The sequence below is a fragment of the Adiantum capillus-veneris genome, chromosome 17 (assembly GCF_014529385.1).
Source record: "Adiantum capillus-veneris isolate H3 chromosome 17, ASM1452938v2, whole genome shotgun sequence".
Classification (NCBI taxonomy): domain Eukaryota; kingdom Viridiplantae; phylum Streptophyta; class Polypodiopsida; order Polypodiales; family Pteridaceae; genus Adiantum; species Adiantum capillus-veneris.
The window spans coordinates 77443880-77466735 of NC_140947.1; the positions used below are offsets into that span (position 1 = coordinate 77443880).

General features: G+C 45.1%; 1 protein-coding gene across 1 annotated transcript in view; it reads right to left on the reverse strand.

Annotated features, from left to right (window-relative positions):
* Positions 1-1575: 1575 nt before the first annotated feature.
* The window catches only part of SPP1 (Phosphatidic acid phosphatase (PAP2) family protein), a 36622-nt gene continuing 15341 nt past the window's right edge, over positions 1576-22856 (reverse strand). Inside the window, exons 2-8 of the mRNA XM_086487045.1 lie at positions 12930-13025; positions 12764-12838; positions 12013-12143; positions 11830-11930; positions 2427-2555; positions 2239-2354; positions 1576-2156 (exon numbers count right to left, since the gene is read on the reverse strand). Coding sequence (XP_086343171.1) covers positions 1731-2156; positions 2239-2354; positions 2427-2555; positions 11830-11930; positions 12013-12143; positions 12764-12838; positions 12930-13025 — 1074 coding nt within the window. The 3' untranslated portion in view covers positions 1576-1730. The remainder of the gene's footprint in view (positions 2157-2238; positions 2355-2426; positions 2556-11829; positions 11931-12012; positions 12144-12763; positions 12839-12929; positions 13026-22856) is intronic.

Genomic DNA, 22856 nt, shown 5'->3' on the forward strand with positions numbered 1-22856 from the left:
AAACACGTTTACTTAAATTCTTAAAGCACTAATGAAAGCTACCCAAGCTAACGGCAATATGCATGAATTCATTTACCTGGATCTTGATACAATACTTCGATACAAGGGAGCATGCCATTTATATGGAAGTTGAGGTAGGTAGTGTCAATAGTCATTGAGAGATACTTTCCTTAGTTTTGGCAAAAATCATGGTGTTGATTGAAGACTGGAACCCACAACCCATACAAGTGGCTAAACGTGGGGAAAATAGGTAAGACTCCCATGTGTCTTTGATAGAGACTACAACATGCCTCCCCTCAAACAAAACGCCATCAAAGACATGGATTAGCCAACTACATGAATATCCACAATAACATAGCTACCTTGATAATTCATTCCTTTATCCACAATAAGTTATTAGGTAGAATAGATAGAAAAGAAGATGGCTTTGCACATGGGGGGTTGAATCCATGCTCGTAATGTATGTTTTACTTGAATGTGTGATACTTCACAAATAAGCTACATGAACAATTTTATAAATCAAAGTGAGTGCTATTGGGAGCTACTTACAAGTGCATTTTCTCACCTCTTTTATAGATGCAATGTTAAGAGCATAGAGTTAAAGACATAACGCAAAATGCGCTTTTGCCGAATCTAGGGACTACTACAATCAGTAAATGTCAATACAAGATGTAAGTTGATACTTTATTTCACCTTTGGCTTGGGGCTATTACTTCAAAACACACACACACACACATGTTAAGGTTTCATTTTGTCAATAGAGATATTCTCCTCTTGCTATCTTTGACACATGTATAAGTTGAAGGGTGGAAAGTGTTGCAATTTTTATCATTGCTTGCAAGTACCAAAGGCACACTTGGAAGTAAGACTGTCAAATCAAAACTAGTCAATGAGACACTCCTCAACACACTAAGCATCTAAACTACATCCTCTAGCTCCATTGGGATCTCATATCTAAATGAAAATAAAACTACAAGGTGATGTAATTCCCTTTGAAGAGATTAATCATCAGCTATGGTCAAGGTGACTATTCAAGATGTAAAGAGAGGAGACTCTAGAACATAAACGAGATCACTATTGTAGACCTATACAGTTGGAACCTTCATATCGAAGGTTCGCCTATATATAACACCACCCCCCCACCCCCCACCCCAAAAAAAAAGAAAAAAAAAAAACCCAAAAACACGTACTAGTTTGAAAAGTGCCACTTTTGCATGCACTTGACATGCTTTTAAATTACCTTCCTTTGCTTATAAGCAATAGAAAGTAAAATGATGCATAGCCACGCTTCTTCCAAAATTCACACCAGCTCTCACCCCACCATGGTCCAAGATATCAATAAAAGAACATATTAACTTTGACAAAATCTCCTCAAGAAACACCTCCATAGCGCATATTAATCTCACTTCGCAATAGCATGATTGGGTGGTAATCATGGTGGAGAAGCTCTTGAACAGGGTTTAGGGTAAACCCTAACTCTTATGTGCGCGTGCGAGTGTGCATGTGCATGCACGTGTGACAGAACACATACCCATGCGTTGAAAACGCATTTAACAAGATGATGTAAATGCAGACTTAAGCAAAACACTTTCTGGTAGAATTATCAATGATTTCCTAACACCCACTTAGCCTTTTCTACTTAAAGGTAGGTTTTACTCACAAAAGGGAGATCTCTAATGTACAAGTAGCCCACAATTACAAAAGAATAAAAGAATAAGCAAAAGTCATGACTACAATCCCAGATAATCAAACAAGTAAGGGACCAACTCAACAACAGACCATCCAAGGCCAGCATATTGACACAACCTAATCCCAGTGTCAATGTCATATGATGTTGCAACTGCGAATAAAGGCAGTCTCTTGCTCCCAAAAACCCCTTCCTGGATTGGACCTAATTTCTCGCTTTCTTTTGAAGGGGTGTGAGTGTCTTGATGACTCAGTGAAAGATATGCAGATGATCTTACCGGAATGCTCAGCAGGCTACAAAATATCGGCAGCATCAACTTTGCCAGTTCCTTGCTAGTAACCTTGGCTGCTAAGACCAGTGGAAACCCAATCACAAGCCGCTTCAACAGTTTTTGCGAGCTTCTCAAAGCAAAAAGCTTGGCCACATTCTCATGGTGGAATAAAGAATATGTCCGATGCACACCTAGAACCTGAAATTACAGGAAAGTGCCCCAAGTACTAAGACGGTTGGATTAGCAGTAGGTGACTAAAAGAAGACATACAAGCACATACCACGCCTAATGCAACGCCAGTGAAGGCTGTATGAAATTCAAAGCTTGGTGTGGGCAACTCTGGTGTTGGATATGCAAATAGTAGGAGAAAAGAGATGCTTGTCCAGAAGGATTCAACTGCAATGCACATTATCTGTGAGAATCTAAACCAACCAAAAATTGCTTTAGCTCATCGTGTGAGAGGCTAACCATTGCTTCCACCAACTATAAAAGCGTCTAAAGATTCGTCAATGCATAGCCAGAAGATTAATAACACCACTCCAATAGCCACCCCTGCAGTAACATCGATTGGAGAATGCATGCCTAGATACAGTCGTCCTGTCAGAAATATACATGATGATAAGTTAATGCCTAGATCAAATGTCACAACAACCAATGAATGATGAAGCAAGTTGGAGAAAGATGAAGTTAAGGACTAGCATCAACTTTAACTTCCATGGTAAACATAGCATGATATTAGGAGTTTTTAAACAGGCTTAGAATGGACATTGTACATGGTGCACACTAAGGGGGTACAAATGCAAGAGCGGCACTCAAGTAGGGACCTAACCATAAGCAGAACACATACCACACATATCAACTAATTGAAGACAGCAACATGCGGAGGCCAGAAGGCCCCATCCAGCCCCCCCCCCCCACCCCCACCCCCCGCGAATCAATGTGAGAGACGAATTTCATCGCCCAAAGAGACGTGTCCTTCATATATCGAAATATCTTTTGGCCAGCATAACAGCCATATGGCTCAACCGAAGGGGTAGAAACCTGTATGGCAGCAGCATGCCTTGTCCTTGGTTGAAAAGACCTGCCCAGTAGCTCGCACAGGCACTTATCACGCATAAACACATACAGCAACCCACAGAATGCATAACAAGCCCAAGGCCTACCTGTATGGCTCATTCATGCACACCACAACTTTAAAAACAGCAAAGATGCCTTTTCCATTGTCGCAACATAAAGGTATATGGCGGCTGCAAACAGCCATGTGTGGTATCTAAATGCCAAAACTTACTCGTCGGAAGCACAGAGCAGCTTGCACCAAAACATGAATACAATCCGATGTACTACATAAATCAGTGCAAACAAATGTACAGCAGCTTGATAATGGACTGTTTTCCAAATGTTCCATAGTAAGACATAAAAAATCTAAAAGGTCACTACCTCTCCTAACATTTTCCTTCGTGCCATTACATGAGAAATGCATGTAAGCATACCATCCCATCTGGTTACACACTGTACCCTTTGCTTATCTCGATGATTTCATGCTTAAGGCCCAAGTAACATGGCCCTTCTCTGCTATGCCACAATGACGTCTCTGAACTCGACTCTTTTGTGTCTACTGGATGGGGGGACATGGAGAAGCCTCTGGTCTCTATGATCTCGCGGCTCATTAGAGCCAAGGCTTCAGTACCACGTGCTATTGTCCGAGCAGAGCTAGCTGCTCCCCCCACTAGTGGTTGTGTCGCTCACCAGATCTGTCTCCTTTATACACCGCATGTGGGAACTTCCCAGAGACAGATATGCCCGCCTTGCACTTGAGTCCTCTCGACAGTTATACAGCATGCTGGTATGGGGAGATGACATCATGGTTTCAGGCGCATGGGTTCAGCATAGACAGATTGCCTCCCTTCCAGTACTCACTGGATGCACCCTCTCTGACTCTTACACAGTCCGAGATCACCAGGCTCATCCGCCAGGACTTGACTCAGCTAGACACCAGGAGGACATGGATACAGCCAACACAGGAGCTGGGCACGAAGATGGCTTTCTACAGAGAGCATCTCCTCCAGCTTACGATGGATGGTTTTGTGACGAGGCCCAGATACATGGACACCCACTTGTCTCATGGGATACGATGTGCTATTGGCTAGATACGCACATCTTCACACCAGCTGCAGATCGAGACTGGGAGATACAGCGTAGTACCAGCAGAGGCCGGGACATGCCCCCTGTGTGACATCGAGCCTGAGACAGAGTTGCACTACACATGCCACTGCCCCATCTACTACGAGATACCAGGCCTCTGAACAGAGGCACACTGATCGACCGAGCGACTGAATTTGGGAGATCCAGACGCCCACGACTGCGGAGGACTACACAGCATCGACGGAGGCTGCATCAAAGAATTCGGATCACTTTGGCCCGACATGCACGACGCCCGGTCAGACTACTGACCATGGAGAAGATTGATGAGATCCGCCAGTGACCAATGCTGGATCTCTTGCAATCTAGCTATCCCAGCTAGCTGCTTAGTTCACACCTAGCAGTTTAGGATTCCATAGTATTTTATTTTGTCATTTTGTCATCTTGTTACTCTGACTTTGTATCAGATCCACCACATTGTAACTTTCTAGTCTCATAGGTCACTTTGGCTTTTTGAAGACGTTAATATAACATTTCATTTTTCATTCATCTCCCTCCCTCCCTCCCGCCCGCCCGCCCACCCTCTCTCTCTCTCTCTCTCTCTCTCTCTCTCTCGTCGATTGTGGAATCCTGCAGGAATCTGAGTAGAGCATATGTACTCTCCTGCCCTCTACCGCTGCCGCGCCCTGCTCCCATCCCGCGACCTGCCCTCTGCCGCGTCCTGCCCTCTGCACGCTGCCGCACCCTGCTCCCCTTCCCTCTGCCGCGCCCTGCTCCCCCGCGACCTACTTGCCTACCTTCTGCCGCGCCTCCCCTCGCGCTGCATTTGCAACCCCCCCCCCCCCCCCCTCGCTCCGCCTGCAGCCCCGCCATGCGCTGCTCCCCGCTTAAGGTACCCCCCCCCCTTCCCTTCCTCTACGTGTAGGATGTCCCCCCCCCCCCCCCCCCCCCCCCCCTTTTTTACGCGTAGCATGTCCCCCCTCTTCTTCTACGCGTAGGAAGTCGATTTTCTTTTATTTTTTTTATTTTTTTTATTTTTTTTATTTTTATTTTTTTTTGGTGGTCGGGATACGGTATCATGACTCCCTATGTTGTATAAGCTTGCTCTCATAGGTCAATTTGGCCTTTTGAAGGCGTTAATATATCATTTCATTTCATTTTAGTTTATTTCTTCTTGATACCCCCCTCCCTCTCTCTATCTCTCGTCTGCACTCTAATATATCATTTCATTTTATTTTATTTTATTTCTTTTTTGATACCCCCCCTCCCCCCTCTCTCTATCTCTCATCTGCACTCTCTCGTAGCCCCACGCTACCCCACTGCGGCTACCGCACCCGCTGCTAGTGTGGGTGCACACGTACGTTTAGGGAACCCCCCCCCCTTGGCGGACGGCGATCAAGCATGAGGAAGCAAAACGATAAAGCCGACCCCCTTGAGGATGCCATACAAAAGTGCAAAGAGGAAATGACGGAGGTCACTACCAAGATAAACCGCAAGCTCTGGGGCACAATAAACATGCTCGAAGGACGCGTGCTGATCCAAGAGAGCAAGATAAGTATGCTGGAAGACCGAGTGACGACTCAAGAGGCAGAGATTGTGTCGCTCAAGAAAGATCTCGCCGAAGCCCGATCAAGAAACACACTGGAAGAGAGCGAACTGCAACCCTCAGTAATCGAAGAAATCAACACAATCAAGGAGCAAGTACGAGCCATCAAAGAGGGAGAAGAGCAACGACGACTTCTTGGGTGGATGTTCTTACCAAAACTCAACAGAAGGTGGATGAAGCCAAGAAATGGATCAAGGTGGCCAAGAAAGGAAAAGGCAAGGAGATAACGCCCACGTCCACACCCACTATCATTAAATCAAACACTAGAGGAGGAACAAAGGAGACGGATGCGCGCTTTACATGTGAGAATTTGCGGTCTTAAAGACAAAGGTAATGTGGACGAAGAAGTAAAAGAACTCACAGCCTTGATGGGGGTGCATGAGCCGATGCACACAAGGGCATGGAGAGTGGGCAACATAAAGAAAAATGGAAGCAGTGGAAAAACCTCAAAAGAAAGAGCACTCATCCTCCGTTTTCCCTCCATGGAAGCGAAGAAGTCCTTCTTGAAGAAAAGACCAACTCTTAAAGAGACTGGCAACTTTCTCGGGGATGATCTCACCCTCTCACAAATCGCCCATATGCAGGAAGTAATGCCGGAAATCAGAGCGGCAAGGGGAAAAGGCAAGATTGCCTTTTACCGAGATGGAAAAGTGGTAATACTAGACCAACGCTCCACATGACGGTGCGAGACTTATGGGACCACACTCAAAGTGGCTGCCTGGAACTGTAATGGATCTATGCGTCTTGATGTAGGTGCTTTTGAGGATAGCTTTACTGGAAGAGACATCATCTTTTACTCTGAGACACACCAGGCCCCTGGGCAATCCATGCCTCACATCAGTGGATACAGGTGGGAGACAACTTACAAACAAGAGACACGCTGAGAGCACAGAGGGCGGGGCTCGGGGGGAGTGGCAGTGTTATTTAGAGAGGATCTGCAGCCACTGATACACATAGCCCACAGGGATGAACAGGCTAGGTACATGTGGGTGAGATTGAAAGCAGAGACAGGCAGATATCTCTACTTAGCTATTTGCTACTTTCCCCCAAGTACATCAGTTTATGCATCACCCAGAGGACAGTCCCCTTTCTCTATTTTAGATGATGACATATGGGAGTTCTCTAGAGATGGTGACATTATCATACTAGGGGACTTCACTGCTAGGACTGCCCATCACCAGGCAATGTTTTATGATACTTCAGAGGAGATGCTAAGAGAGCTAGATGTCATGGAGACGGGCCTGTCCAGACTATCACACGATGTGGAATATACTGAGTATGGGTGACACCTGATAGACATGGGCACTGCACATGGATTGGCCATCTTGAACGGCCTACAAAGATTTCCTGTTGCGGGAGGTTTTACATGCTTCCCACACAGGCATGGAGCCAGCACAATGGACTATGTCATGGCACAGCCGAATCTCGTCTCTAGTATCCAGGATCTCACAATTGGGCCCAGACCGGTCGGGGTAGCAGTAGATCATGCTCTAGTGTCGATGACCATCTCTTCCCAATTCATTGTAGCACACAGGCCACGGGTAGCAGCCCCTACTCGCTACACATTCACACGGGAGACGGATTCCGTATACATGGACGGGATCTACAGACGCCTATGCACTGAGGACCCAGGCGACCTTTGGAGGAGCTAACTACTATACTGACACGGACACTGCATGAGGCAGCAGCAAAAGCATACCCACAGACCCAGCCTGAGCAGAGCCGCCGATCAGGAAGCATCCCCAGAACAACTGGTACGATGAGGAGTGCCGCCAGACTAGAGCCAAACTTCAGAGGGAGGTGCTTTTGGGGGATGTCACTCACAAACAGTCACAGATTGACTTCCGACGCCTGGTACGGCAGAAGAAGAGAGCTTTCTTGGCTCAACTCGAGCAAGATCTATATCAGCTATTCTTGAGTCAGGACTCGCGGGAGGCATGGCGGCTCTTTCATGAGCAGTCCCCCCCCCCCCCCCCCTTGCTATTTCCTCCACAGAGACCTGGGGTCAGTACGCATCATCCTTGTACACAGTACCTAGACAACCGCCCCTCCCCAACCCCCCCGACCCATGCCCACACACATGTGCTTTTTTCACCGCTGAGATGGTGAAGAAAGCCATTGACAGGATGAGGACTGGGAGAGCATATGATCAAGTCGCCGAGCATTTCATGCATGCCAAAGACCTACTAGCAGAGCTTCTAGCAGTTATGTTTAACCGTGCCATGTGTGAGGGCCTACCGGACACTTGGAGCCTATCTACGATCGTACCTATCTTCAAGGCAGGAGACCCCATGGAGCCTGGGAATTATCGCACTATTATGATTGGGCACACACTGGCACCTTTGTATGCATCCATTCTTGAGCAACAGCTGAGTAGATAGGCAGAGAGGGAAGGAATGCGTGCAACTGGGTAGGCAGGGTTCAGGAGAGGCTTCTCCACTCTTGACCATATCTTCACACTCAGGGCCATCATCGAGGAAGGCAGATCTCATGGGAGACGGATCTATTGTAGCTTTGTGGACTTCCGCAAAGCTTTTGACACAGTACCCGAAGCTAGATTGATGCGCAGATTACAAGAAATGGGAGTACCCACCACAGAGCTCATTTGGGGGATCATGGCATTGTACAGATCAGTAGTAGGGCATGTACGCACCCCGGAGGGACTTTCTACACCGGTTCACTCCACTATTGGGGTGAAGCAAGGCTGCCCGCTCTCTCCTACTCTTTTCGGTATGTATGTGGATGAGGTTTCTGACTACATTGACAGTGATGGGGATAAAGGTGCACAGCTGGCAGGGACCATTGGAAACTAAATGGGAAGCTTTCAAGAAAGCTATTTGTTCTTGTGCGGAAGAATGCTTTTCCATAAAGCATCTCCATGGTATCAACAAAGATAGATCACGCAAAAGGTGGTTTGATAAAGAATGTCAAGATGCTCGAAAGTCCTTGATAAATCTTGATGCAACTATGGACAAAGACAACTATCAAAGTCATTTGCATACATACAAGGCATTGATTCAAAAGAAGAGAAGAAGATGGGAAGTAAAGCAACAAGAATTTCAAGTCCAAGAAAAGGCACATGCATGTGGAAGATTTTGGAGAAACTTGAGAGGCAAGCGGGTTGAGAATTTTGGTAACTTGAGTCTAGTGGATATGTACACACATTGTAGGCAATTATATGAGCAAGAAAATACTGAAAAAATGCCATTTTATGGTTCACTCCCATGTATGCCGTCTTTTTTTACTATTGAGGATGTATGCGGTGGGCATGAAAAGTTGGCCACTCGCAAAGCGGGAGATCTTCAAGGTATCAAGCCGGAGATGATCAAATGGACGGGAGATTTTACCCATGAGTGGATGTGTGATATGTTCAACCTTGCACTTCAACATGGTATGCCTTATGATTGGAGTACTAATTGGGTTAAGCCTTTGCATAAAGGAGGGGATGTAAAGAATGTAAGCAACTACCGGACTATAATGATTGAGTCTCTTATGGCAAAGTTATTTGGGTGCATAATGGAGATGAAATTGAGTGATTGGGCTGAAGAGAATGACAAACGTGCAAAGGGACAAGCGGGTTTTCGTCGATGCCATAGCACCATTGATCATCTTGTCACTCTTCGTGTTCTCATGGAGGAAAGTCAATTGAAAGGCAAGCGATTGTATTGTTGTTTTGTGGACTTTAAGAAAGCCTTTGATATGATTCCACGTAACAATTTGTGGAGAAGGATGGAAGAACTCCAAGTGCCAAGTGAGTTTATGCTTGTGGTTTCTCGAATCTATGAGAAGGTGATTTGTCAATTGCGCATGGGAAGAGAAATTTCAGAAATTTTTGTAAGCACTATTGGGGTTAAACAAGGATGTCCATTGTCACCAACTCTCTTTGGTCTATGCATCGATCAATTGGAACAAATGGTACTTGACTTTATGCAAGAAGAAGGCATTGAAAAGGTCACTATTTGCAATGCGGTAATCATGCTATTGTTGTATGCGGATGATGTAGTGCTTCTAGCACACACTTTAGAAGATGCACAAAAGCTTATGGTTGTCCTTGAGAACTTTTGCTTGCATAGTGGGCTGATTGTAAATGAATCCAAAACAAAGGTTATGCTTGTGAAAACCAACCATAAGGAGAAGCCACGCATTGTGTACAACAACGAGACACTTGAAGTTGTTGAGAGCTTTAAGTACCTTGGCCTTGAGGTTTCATCCAATCACAAGTGGCATGAATGTGCTATGCGTCGTTTGGAAGCGGGAAAGAGAGCATATTATGCATTTGAGAACATGTGTAATGCGGGAAACATCAAGTGTTGGGTTCTCAAGAAGTATCTTTTTAATGCATTGGTGACACCGGTTTTTCTTTATGGAGTTGAAGTGTGGGGCAGGAGCATCTCAAAGTCTACTTGGAAAGAGTTTGAGAATGTCCAAAAGAGTTTTCTTACAAACTTTCTCCAAGTTAAGACACAAACACCATATATGCTCCTACTTCTTGAGTCGGGATCTCTTCCAATTGAGGTTATGGGCATGGAAAGGGTTGTGGAGTACATGATAAAGATGCGTCAAAACCCCTCACATCGACTTCCTACAATTGCATGGGAAGCAAGCAAAAAAGTTCAAAAGACGCATAAAAGCAAGATCTTGAGCACGGGATGGATGCAAGACATAAAGAAGTGGTTTGGGAGATGAGATGCATTACACTTGCTACATGATGCTTCAATTGACTCTCAAGTGAATGAAGCTTTTCTACAACGCCAATGTATTATGGCTTGGGAAAAATCCGGTGGGTCACGCTTCATACATTACACCACCTATATTGCCCCCAACTACAAAACCATGTTCTTCGCTGAGAGAGGAAACAGTACTCACACTTACATGCTTGAGCCTATTCCCTTGTCCGCGATACGCACTATCGCAGCAATTCGGCTTAGCTCCCATTTCCTTCGATGCGAGATAGGGCGTTGGGGCAATGGAGAAGAGTCAAATCGATTGTGCACATTATGCTCACTGCAAGTTCGAGAGTCTGAGTACCACACACTACTAGAGTGCTCAGCTTTTGATCACATCCGAACTTGCTTCTCTCACATTTTCAGCCATAACTTAGACCTACACACTTTCCTCTCCCTGCCAAAGTGTGGGCTCTCCATTGCGACTCTCATCACTACAATTTTGGAGCATCGAGAGTCACTCATCAGCCATACACATACTACATCACATGTAACTTTGGTCCCATAGGTCATATTTGACCTCCGAGGACGATAATAAAATCTATCTAAAATCTATCTCTCTCTCTCTCTCTCTCTCTCTCTCTCTCTCTCTCTCTCTCTCTCTCTCTCTCTCTCTCTGTGTGTGTGTTTTGTGTCAACACATTGGATAACGTCAACCCAAAGCACCGTAACACTCTGTTCAGTACTACTCTCATCACCATGGCAAATCCCTCTCCACAATAGCTGGTGAAAGAGAACCAGTGAGACAGGGTGGGATGATGTCAACCCAAAGCAATAGTCCCAATTAAGAGGCACAGAATCATAACTGTGTGCGCCTTGTTCATGCATGATAATTTTCTCATCACCATAGCAAATCACTCTCCAAAGTAGCTGGTGATAGAGAACCAGGGAGACAGGGTGGGATGGTCTCAACCCAAAGCAATAGTCCCAATTAAGAGGCACAGTCTCAAGTCTCTGGCCTGCCCTACTCTATCTTGTCTACTTTCAACTCTCTGCTCTCTCCCTGATCCTCTACTCCAGAACTCCCACCAGCAGCCAGGGCGGACAACTCAAGGACATGGTAGTTATGCCACTCGACTTCTTTCCGGTTTATCAGTCGCCGATTATCCATTCTAATTAACCACAGCCGACAAGAACTAGTCTCTAGTGCCAAATTGGGTCAAAATACCTAACATGATTAAAATGCAGACGCATGCCGCCATTCGACCATGCAATGCAACATAAGTACACCATCTGGTGATGACACGATCTCCAACATCTTCAATTTCAATATCTTTTCCAGCAACAACCTTTGCACAACAATGCAAAGAAACACATAAAATGTTGTCATGGTGTTATTTTTAGTTGGTCAAAACAAATCCATGTGCAGAAGGTAGATGTTACATGCTGCCAGATTGCATACCTAAAATGGTGAGGGCAGTGACTGTTGCAAAAAGGAAGACCAGCAGTGCTATGTAAAATTCTGTAGTGTCGAGGTTATTAATCAGGTACAAAAGCAAATACCTGGCCAAAGAATAGTAAAACCTTGACGGACAAGTCCATGTACAAGACAAAGGCGAGTAATGATAGAACCTTGTAGCTTTACCCTGATAAACAGATAGTGTTGATGGTATGCGACGAGGGCAAGCCATACTCTAAAGCAAAATCTTTTTCACTCTCTGTCGCTGTAAACCGTCGAACAGGAGGAGAAGGAGGCCTTGGTGCAGAAAAAGTGTCCTAATATTCAGCAAGAAACACAAGCACAATGAATCCAATGTATGCACAAAAAAAAGGCTGAAAGTTTTCAAGTGAATTTTCAAAATAAACATTCCTCCCAATTACAATCGGAACCTTGGAAGACTTGATTGCACCTATACAGAGAACTACCGTTCAGAGCGTGAAAATGAAACTAGCAAAAGGTAGGCACATCTGCTCAGCCCTGCCACGTTCCATCTCCTCAATTCTCCAATTTCACGTTTAAGACGTTATCTTGCATTTATATTAGGCTTAGTAATCCCCTCTAGAACTGTATCAGCTGCATTTGAGGTTGAAGACAGGCTATAACCCTATGGTATTGTCCTAATTTCTATAAGTACTGCTCCAATCTGAGTTGATATTTACTGGGTAACATTCTGAAGTACACCTAGACAAATTTACAGACAGGCCCAAGTCGCTTACAGATGGGGTGCAAGTAGGATAGTTCTTCTTCTATAGCTCTTCTTTGGGATATCAGAAGGTAAGTCCACACATAAATAATTGTATTTGAAGGTCACACATTGCAAAAGAAAAGCACAAATTGTTCAAATTGAACATATCATGTTGCAAAAAACTGTTACAGGAAAACATCCTAAAAATACCTTCATGCAATTTCCAACGTAAATACTAAAAGCCATTAGCAATGTCATCTGTCTCGCAAGTGCACAATGTCCACTCTGGTGGAAATTCAAGAAACAAGTCAAAGCCAAGTTAATTTCATTCAAGACCTAAGATTTAACAGAAATATTGCATCTTCGTAGTCCATACCCAAAAAAGAAGAGGCAGGAAAAATGTGTAGAACTCCTTTGAAACAAGCACTGCCAGCAGCCCAAACAGTGCATCCAAGGACCGCCTTTGCATTTTCTGTCAAATTTAAAAGGATCACAGAAGAGAAAACTCGTTTACAACTATGATCAGGCATTGTCAGTCCTCTGATGGTTTCCAGAAACCAATACATACCTTCCCCCCCAACATTTTGACGGTAAAGTCTGAGCATCCAATCATAGAAGGAAAAAGACATCATAAGACAATGGCACTAAAGCACAAGTCATCATTGGACATACAAACAATGCAGATCACGGCAATCAATTAAGTCTGTGTATAAAGAGCAGGCTAGAAAGAAGCTCCAGTCTTCATTAAAATGAGATAAACTAGCAACGTATACATACTAACAGATTCTTTACCATTTAGAAAAGCACTATCTAAAAGACTCTTTGTACTACTTCCAGATTCAGAAACATTGAGGAACAAAACAATATTGGTTGAACCCACAAGTAAAGCTTGCTTACCATAATATCTATCTGAAACCACGGGATTTCAGACCCAAGCCTATGCTAGAGAGTTTATCAAAATTTGAGATTGATCCAAAAATATGCCATAATAAAGACAAACAAGATCTGACAATAATTGTGGGAATGCACCAGAAGGTGGCATCCACAAGTGCATACACAGTAGGAGAAGGGGAGAGGAGAGGGAGAGAAATTGAAACCGGCTGATGACACGGCAGCTGATGATATGGTACAAGCTCATAAGGTGGCAGCCCTGCTGAGGTAGCCAGTTTTTCCCACGTGCCAGCTTTTTCCTAAGCAGATGCTTTTTAGCACTAAGCTATTGTTGCGAAAATCAGATGCTCTTGGGTTTTCTTGTCAGCAACTCTAGAGATAAAACGAGAGCCTAGTCCTCTAATTTGTACAAACAAAGTTGGATGGAAGTTTCTGAATTGTCAAGACCTGTTGTAACCTAATGAGACACTATTTAATAAAAAAATACTGCCAGGGGTCAATACACTCTGGAAGGAAACCCATCCCCTTTCTTGTGTAGGTGATTGTCTCTTTTTCCGAGTGGTTTTCAAGTTTTACGTTTTGTGCAGTACCTCACCGCCTCTCAAGTAGTGCCAGGCTTGTATCAGAGCTCGGCTCTTCTATTGTTTTCACAAGAGGAGAGATCCATTAATCACATTACGATAGATGTCACAACAACACAGATGAACCCAAATCATCAAAGGTAAAGAAGTTGTACCAAACAAAAATTTGCTCCAATAGCCTGCTCGCTGAAGCTCACGCCCCCCCGCCCCACCCACCCCACTTCATCTGCCACCAGCGCTTCCCCCGCCCGTTCTCTTGTTCTCTCCTTTCGCCTAGCCTCGTCCGCTTCACCTCGGCCCACCGCCTGCAGAATTCCCGCCCTGCCTCGTTTTCAGCTTCAAACTCTGATGGAGGCTCCTCCTACCTCGCCTCAGAGGGACTCAGATGCAGCCCTCTCACCCGCCCCAGAGGACAATCCCATAAGGCTCTGTTTCACCAGAAGAGGAAGCGAACCTCTTAGCAGAGGTAGAGCACCCCCAGGCCACCTCTACCATCTGCAAGGTAGTTGGCACCCGCCCCAGTAGAGGGAGCTCCGCAATCTACTTCATGCCCATCTACTTCCCGATGTGGGCAAGATCGTGGATGTGCAGCTCTTGAGACACGAGCACTACCAGATTAAGTTTGAGACAGCTCAAGAGTGTCCCAAGTGATTGCTATGAGCCCTCTTGACATCACAGGAGCTTGGGCCTTCTTCAGTCACTTGCACCATGGGTTTGACCCTGTTGATGTCACGTACATACTTCACTTGCGCTACGTGGACAAGCTATTGCTACAGTCTAGCGTCAGTCTTAGCTTAGCTTAGCATCTAGCCTGCCATTTTGTCACTTGTGAGCCTCTAGAAGGACATGCATGATTAGGCAGGTCATAGTTGCATACCCTCACTTGCATAGTTAAATCACTTAAGCATATAGGCATACGAATAGTCACTTAAGTCATTTATTAATAATGAGACACTAATTAAAAGTAGGTAGGGCAAATGGCTAAAAGACCTATAAAAGAAGCCCTTTGTGCGATAGAGAAGGCAGAAAAGGCAAAAGACGAAGTAGTATCGACAGCACCCTCTTCTCAACAGTACCCAGCATCCATCAGCGTTTTCAGCAAGCCTTCGCATTTTCCTCTATAGCACCGCAGTACAAGTACCCCTCACCGTCGTCGTCGTCGTCATCGTATAGCACCCCTTGCGTGTTGGGTTGGCTCTTGCCTAGCTCAGCATAGGGATCGTCGGGACCTCCATGTCCTTAGCACCCAAGTACCTTCAGTACCCAAGGTACCCCGCAATACCAAGTACCAAGAACCCGCAATACCAAGCACCAACCACCGCAGTACCCATCAGCACCTCGTCAGTACCCAACATCAGTAGCATCAAGTACCCATTAGCATCTCATCATTAGCATCATTGTATCAACATTTTTGTGCAAGAAATGAAGCAAGTACTTGCTCTGGCAACAGAGCAAGGGGGCCCTTGAGGGTGGTTGGGACCCGACCTGTGGTGTCGTCTCTCTTTCTCTCTCTTTCTACGTCTCTCTCTTTCATTAAATTCAGTTCAGTTCGTTCAAGTGAAGTAAAGTAACCCTTGTCATTGTGCGAGGTAGTTAAACACATTCCCTTGCACCTGACATTGGTATCAAAGCTCTATTTGTGCTTCAGCTTCACGAACTCAAGGGAAGAACCCAAAGAACCTCTATCAGTTTTTTTTTCCCAAAGAATCTTTGTGCCCCAAATCCACATCGGATCCACAAAAATCAAGATCTTGAGTACCAAGATCTACTTGCCTCCTATGCAGATATGGAAGGAGTTGGAAACAGGATCCCTAATCCTCTTCTGCATTCGCATTCGCATTCGCATTCGCATGTAGCATGTAGCATGCATCCACTTCCGTCGACAAGCAACCCTTGGAATACCTTCCAGCACCCTTACCTTTCATCTTCACCCGCAATCTTTTCACGACAAGACTATTCGAATGGTCGTACCTGCTCTCAAGGCAGAGTCAGCATCAAGGCCGGTATTCTGCGACAATAACAAGGCTACCTAGTAACTCGGTTGGTCGTCGCATGAGTACCCACATCCGCAGTATCCACAAGTTTCGAGGAGTTTTCATCGGTTTATGCATCCACAAGCATCAAAAGCATTCAACATCAGAGTTAGATAGAAGTTCGGCAATTCACCTTTAACAAGGGAGGATGTCACGTGTGCACTGCAATTGCGCCAAGTGGACAAGCTTCAGCTATAGTCTAGAGTCAGTCTTAGTTAGCTTAGGATCTAGCCTGGCATTTTGTGAGCCTCTAGAAGGACGTGCATGATCAAGGTGGTCGTAGTTGCATACCCTCACTTGTACAGTTAAGACAATTAAGCATATAGGCATATGAGCAGTCACTTAAGTCATCTATTAATAAGTGATTTAGACATGACATTTATTCAAAGTAGGTAGGGCAAATGGCTAAAGGGCCTATAAAAGAAGCCCTTTGGGCACCACTAGAAGGCAGAGCAGCAATAGAGGAGCATCTCAGCAGTACCAACGCTTGGCCAGCCATCAGCCAGCGTTTTCTCCAACAGCCATAAACGTTTTCAGCCCTATGATCGCCATCGGATTTCAGCCCTCGGCGTTTTCAGCATAGCCTCGTCGCGGCTTCAAATTTCACCATCTTCATCTTCAGCGTTTTCAGTTTTCAACCCATCGCCGTCCCCGACAATAGTAGATCAGTCCACAGCCTCGTCGTCGTCATCGTCATCGTCCTCACAGTACCAAGCATCTCCAACGGTACCCATTAGTACCTCAGCAGCACCGCAGTACCAATACCTCTCATCGTCAACGTCAAGCATTCCTCTTTTGTTTTGGTCTAAGTGCACAATCTCTCATTAAGTCAAGGAAGGCTCTCCCTTCCCTTCAGTAAAAGGAACCTTGAGCACACACTGATCACTCATCCTAAGCATACACCATCATTCACTTCCATTGCACATTACATTGGGTTTGACCCTGCTAAGGCAGTAAAGAGAAGAGCGGCTATTCCCAGTCACAGTGTGCTTCCCGCCGCACCTCTCCAAGATTGGGTCGCTAGTGGGATCGGTACTCCAGTCATGACCCACCACAGCATCAATTGTGGCTAGAGCACCCGGCCTTCCCTCCGTCAGAGTGATCGTTCACGGTGCAAAAGATAGGAGAGTATGGCATAGGCTATGTGCCGCCATCTTCGGAAGCTCTCCGAGCCACTTTGCTTGATCAAGAGAAGGCGGTTGTGGAGCAAGCAACGCTAGGCATACGACGGCTTTGGGCAAAACATGGGGTTACCCTCATTGCAGACGGGTGGAGCAATACGAGGAGGAGATCCATTCATGGCCTAGTCACATAGTCATATGCAGAGATGTACTTTGTGCACTCTCATGATGCCACCGAGAGTGGCAAGTCGGCCGATGTTCTAGCCGCAAAGTGGACAGCAACCATAGGCACGATCCGACATCATCATGTGATGTGATGGCTTTTGTCACTAATGGAGAGGCATCAAACAGGGCAGCAGGAGCTATTGTATAGGGCCCCTTTCCGCATGTCACAATGTGCTTTTGCATGGTGCATTGCTTGAACAACCTTTTGAAATACATCGACAAGCTAGAATGGATTGCACCAGTCATTGCAGATGCAGTGAAGATTGTAACCTTCATCAACAATCACAATTTCATTCGGTCCAACTACCTCAAGAGATCGGACGGCAAGGTGCTCCCCAAGTATTCACACACCCCCGCTTCGAATTGAACTTTCTCCTCATGCATAGGTTGTCTGCATGTCAAAATGTAGTGCGACATGTTTTCATTAGTAATGAGTTCATCACCTCCTCCTATGCAAGAATTGCTGCAAGGATTGAGTGCAAAGAGATGGCGAAGGATTTAGAGTTCAGGAAGGAGCTCAAGAGTCTAGACGCACACGTTAAACCAGTGATTCATCTGCTTGAGGTTGTCATGGCATGGAGCCTTGCATTAGCAAGGTTTATGAGGCCATGGACCACATGATCGAGGGACTTGCGCTGCTTGAGCCGGATGTAGAGCGATATGGAGAGATCCACAAGCTTCACAAGAAGAGGTGGAATTCATATGCTCTCCTTCACACCCGACAGCATACATGGTGGATACAGAGTTCCAAGATGCAAGGCAAGAGACAAATAAAGAAGTCATGAATCGTTTACAAAGATCTTGAACAAGATGGTCCTAGACAGAAATGGACGACGCATTGTCATGGATCAACTAATGTGAGTGCATTGGGTGCGGAAGCGATGCGCAATGCGTGCGGAGTGCAAGATAAGAGAAGAGCAGGCACGGATTTGGGTGGAGCAACTCACCACAATAATCTGTGAGAGAGCCCCTTATTCTATCATCTAGTAAAGAATAAGACACGTACAAGTGATGGGCGATCGGATACCTCTGGCGCATCCGACCAAGGTAAGAAGCACGCCGCCTTTATCCCAACAATCTCTGACTTAAAGGCTCTGACAAGGTGCGGATGTAACAAACTTGGACACCCCAAGTCTAGATTCTACTGCAATACAGCAGAGATTCACTTCAAAACAATTCACAAAAGATGACACGGCCCACCGTAGTTCCATGCCAAGAGGTATTGGCCCCAAAGACTGGCGCCCCTTTCGGTATTTCTTTTTATATTAACCTTTGAGAAAAGTACAACTCCCGCAGGTGCTCGCTCTCAAACTCTCCGTCCAGATGCTCTCCAGAGTGAGCCCCCTTGGGTTCATTATAAAGGTTACAAGGGACGCCCAAAAGCAGAGCCCCAAAAATCTCTAATTCAAAAGCTTTATAACTCAAAAGCAATTATCCCCCAAATCTGCCAACGTAAAGTAGCCAACGCGAATTACGGAATTCCAACCATTCTGCCATGTCAACAGCCCGCCGGCGCGTTTTGCGAAGCAGTCAGCGGAAATTGCGATGTCCGTACAATGCCACGTGTCAGTCTGTTGGCGCAATATCCAGCAGCATGTCTGAGGGTGCGTCCAAGGGTCCGCCACGTCACCATACCCCCCTCTTGGAAAAGAATTGTAATCACCCTCGATTACGCTTACAAAACAGACAGAGGCCATAAACTGTCTTAGTAGACGCTGACTGTTAGTACCGACGCACTAGACACGACACATCTAGCACATGTACTAATCGACAGTCACATCACAGGACATCACATTCAAATGCATTCCAAATCTCAGACCATGATTAATCGGCAACGTATTTACCAATCGCATCTAGATCCAGTAGGGACCTCACAGACGCCCGATTAACTAATCCATGTTGCAATCATGTCTATAGAGATTTATGAGACCGAAATGCTGCAATCATTTTGTCTAGCATTTCGTCTATCAGTTCCTCACACAAACAAGTCAAGTACAAATCAATCAATATCATTTTCATTTTCAGGAATTCAAGTTCATAAAGTCATACAGCAGAATACTGTCAGCCCAACAGTATCCCTGAAACCCAAAGGGACATCGGTGACTCTATATCAAAAATCAGAGTAATTTGTTGACAAAGGAGCGGAGTGACTCCCCTCTTATGCAAACCCGCTGCACTAGATTCACCCCATGCTGAAATCGAGGTTCTATCAGAGTAGACTATGTTAAACCGAATGCTTCAAGGTAAAGTTCCACAATCTGAGGAGTATCTGCTAGGTCCTCCTCCTCCATACACTTCGCATCCAATGCAGGATAGTTCTTGAATTTAACCAAAAAGCCCCTCCTTTCCCTTTTTCTTTCTCATGCGTGCCTTTTCAAATCATAAGAGCACCCAATCGTCTTCCTTTAATTTCAAATGGCAACGATGTCGATCTACTGCCTTCTTGTGTCTTTCCTGAGATTTAGCTAAAGCCTCCCGGACCTTGGCAAAATTAATGTCCAAGTCCCTCATGTACTGGTCGGCTTCAAAAATCTTATCTTTCGTGCTTAGGAAGGGTGGAACCTTTGTAGCACCTCGGTGTTCTCAAATGGCGCCTTCCCCGTCGAAGAGTGGATCGTGTTATTGTAGGCAAATTCCACCAAGGACAAAAACTTTTCCCATTGAGTCTTCTGATCAGAAATTTAAGAGTTCAATAAATCCAGTACGACTGAATTTACAATCTCAGATTGCCCATCTATCTGTGCGTGGAAAGATGACGAGAACTGTAACCGTTGTGCCAATGTTCTCCCAAATAGCCTTCCAAAACAAACTCATTCAAGGATCTCTGTCAGAGACTATTTTCTCAGGCATGCCATGTAATCTGAATATATAGCCAATAAACAGTCTCACTAAATGGTCCAGCTTGACTGTTTTCTTCCCTAGAATGAAATGAGCTTGCTTGTTGAATCTGTCAATAACAGTTCATATACCATCGTGCCCACTCTGTGTCTTCGAGAGAACAAAAATGAAATCCATAGGAATACTTTCCCAAGGGCGGGTGGGAATGGGTAAAGGCTGTAACAATTCCTGTGCTTTATGCCTGTCAAACTTGACCTTTTGGCATACCAAGCAACTGCGTACAAAATTATCCACGTCCTTCTTGAGTCACGGCCAATAGAAGTAGCGCTCCACACCTTTCAAGGTGATGTCAATGCTGCGGTGACCCGTAAATGGTGGACAATGGCATTTAGTTAGAACCTTTTCTCTCAATGGCTGTGTAACACACAACATCGTTTTCTTCATCAAGTAGCCATCCCGAATGAAATATCCCGCTACTACATCCCCATTCTATATTCGACCGAATACATCTGAAAAATCTGGATATATGGCGTACTGATCGACCATGTCCTCGAAGCTTCTACGATGAATCGCGAAAATAGCCGAGAAAAACGGCTTCCGGGACAAAGCATCTGCCACCAAGTTCTTCTGTCCCTGCACATGGACAATCTGGAAGTGAAACTGTGACGAGATGTTAGTCCACCGCATCTGCTTTTCCAATAGTTGCTTTTGTGACAAGAAGTAGCGTAAACTCTGATGATCAATGAAGACCGTAAAATCAGCTCTGAGTAGGTAATGTCGCCACTGAGTAAGAGCATGGATAGCCGCCAAAAGCTCTTTCTCATAAATCTATGTTGTCAATTCCAGCCTTGAAAACAATCGGCTCTCATAGGCAATGGCATGGACTTCTTGCATTAAGACAGCACCCAGACTACGACCACAAGCATCACAATACACTTCGAATGACTTTTGCAAATCCGGCAAAGTCAATACTTGTCCAGTAGTCAATTTCTCTTTCAATGTCTAAAAGGCAGTCACCTCTGTGGGTCCCGACGAGAAAGAGACTCCTTTCTGTGTTGAAATGTGCAAAGGGGAAGCTACCTCTGCAAACTTTCGAATGAACCGCCGGTAGTAAGAACATAAGCCCAAGAAGCTTCTAACTTCATAGGCAATGACATGGCCTTCTTGCATTAAGACCGCACCCAGACTACGACCACAAGCATCACAATATACTTCGAATGACTTTTGCAAATCCGGCAAAGTCAAAATTGGTCCCATAGTCAATTTCTCTTTCAAAGTCTAAAAGGCAGTCACCTTTGTGGGTCCCCACAAGAAAGGGACTCCTTTCTGTGTCAAGATATGCAAAGGGGAAGCGACCTCTGCAAACTTTCTAATGAACCGTCGGTATAAGAACATAAGCCCAAGAAGCTTCTAACTTCATGGATATTCTTCAAATCGGGCCAATCACGAATAGTCTCAATCTTGGCCGGGTTCATCTGTACTCCTACCGCTGCTGAGACGATGTATCCCAAAAAGTGTATTTCCGGTAAGAAAAACTCATTCTTCTTGGCATTGATCACCAACTTGTGATCTCGCAATGCCTGAAAGACCTGTAGCAGATGTTGTCTATGTTCTGTCTCATCCTTGGAAAAGACTCTTAAGTCACAAAGAAAGTGCCAACAAAAGATATGTACTCTCTAAAAATCCTCTCCATCATTCGGTTAAAAGTCGTTGGAGCATTGGTAAGGCCAAAAGGCATCACCAAAAATTCATATAAACCGAAGCTCGTCCAAAAAGCTGTCTTGTAGACATCTCCCGGTGCGATTCAGATTTAATGATATCCGCTCTTCAAATCGATCTTGCTAAAACAAGAGGACCCCTGTAGTCGGTCAAAAATATCATCGATCCTTGGAATCGGAAATCTGTTCTTGATGGTTATTTTATTGAGAGCTCTATAATCAATGCACATTCTCCAAGATCCGTCTTTCTTTAAAACCAACAACACCGGAGAGCAGTAGGGTGAAGTAGAGCTCTATAATCAATGCACATTCTCCAAGATCCATCTTTCTTTAAAACCAACAACACCGGAGAGCAATGGGGTGAAGGTGAAGTACTCGGCTGGATAAGACCCTTTTTACAAGAGGTCTTTCACTTGGTTCATAATCTCTTCATTCTGGGCTCGGCTCACTCGGTAAGGTGGCCGGTTCGGTGGTTTGCTTCCAGGTATCAGATCAGTTGTATGATCCTCGGGACGAGCTAGTGGCAACTCGCCTGGCAAGCCCTCAAAAAAGCAATCAGCATGAGTCTGGAGAAAATCTTGGCGTACTTTATCAAGTTCAAACATATTTGTCATGTGTTCATCATTTAACTCTTTCAAATAGATCGAGTAACAAACAGACTTGAGTCAGTACCCATGCAATTTAGAACCAGTCTTGCTTTCATCTTGCCTTTTCTTCCATGTTCCTCAGTTGCTCTTGAACTCTTTGGCCTCTCTTCATTCTGTTCTTGTTGTGCCTTTTTAGGGCACGTCACCGAGACATGCCCATGTTTCACGCATCTGAAACACTTCCCCTTTTTGATGTAGTTGGCCCTCTCTCGAAGAGTGAACCGAGATCGTGAATCCTTGTCTTTCTTT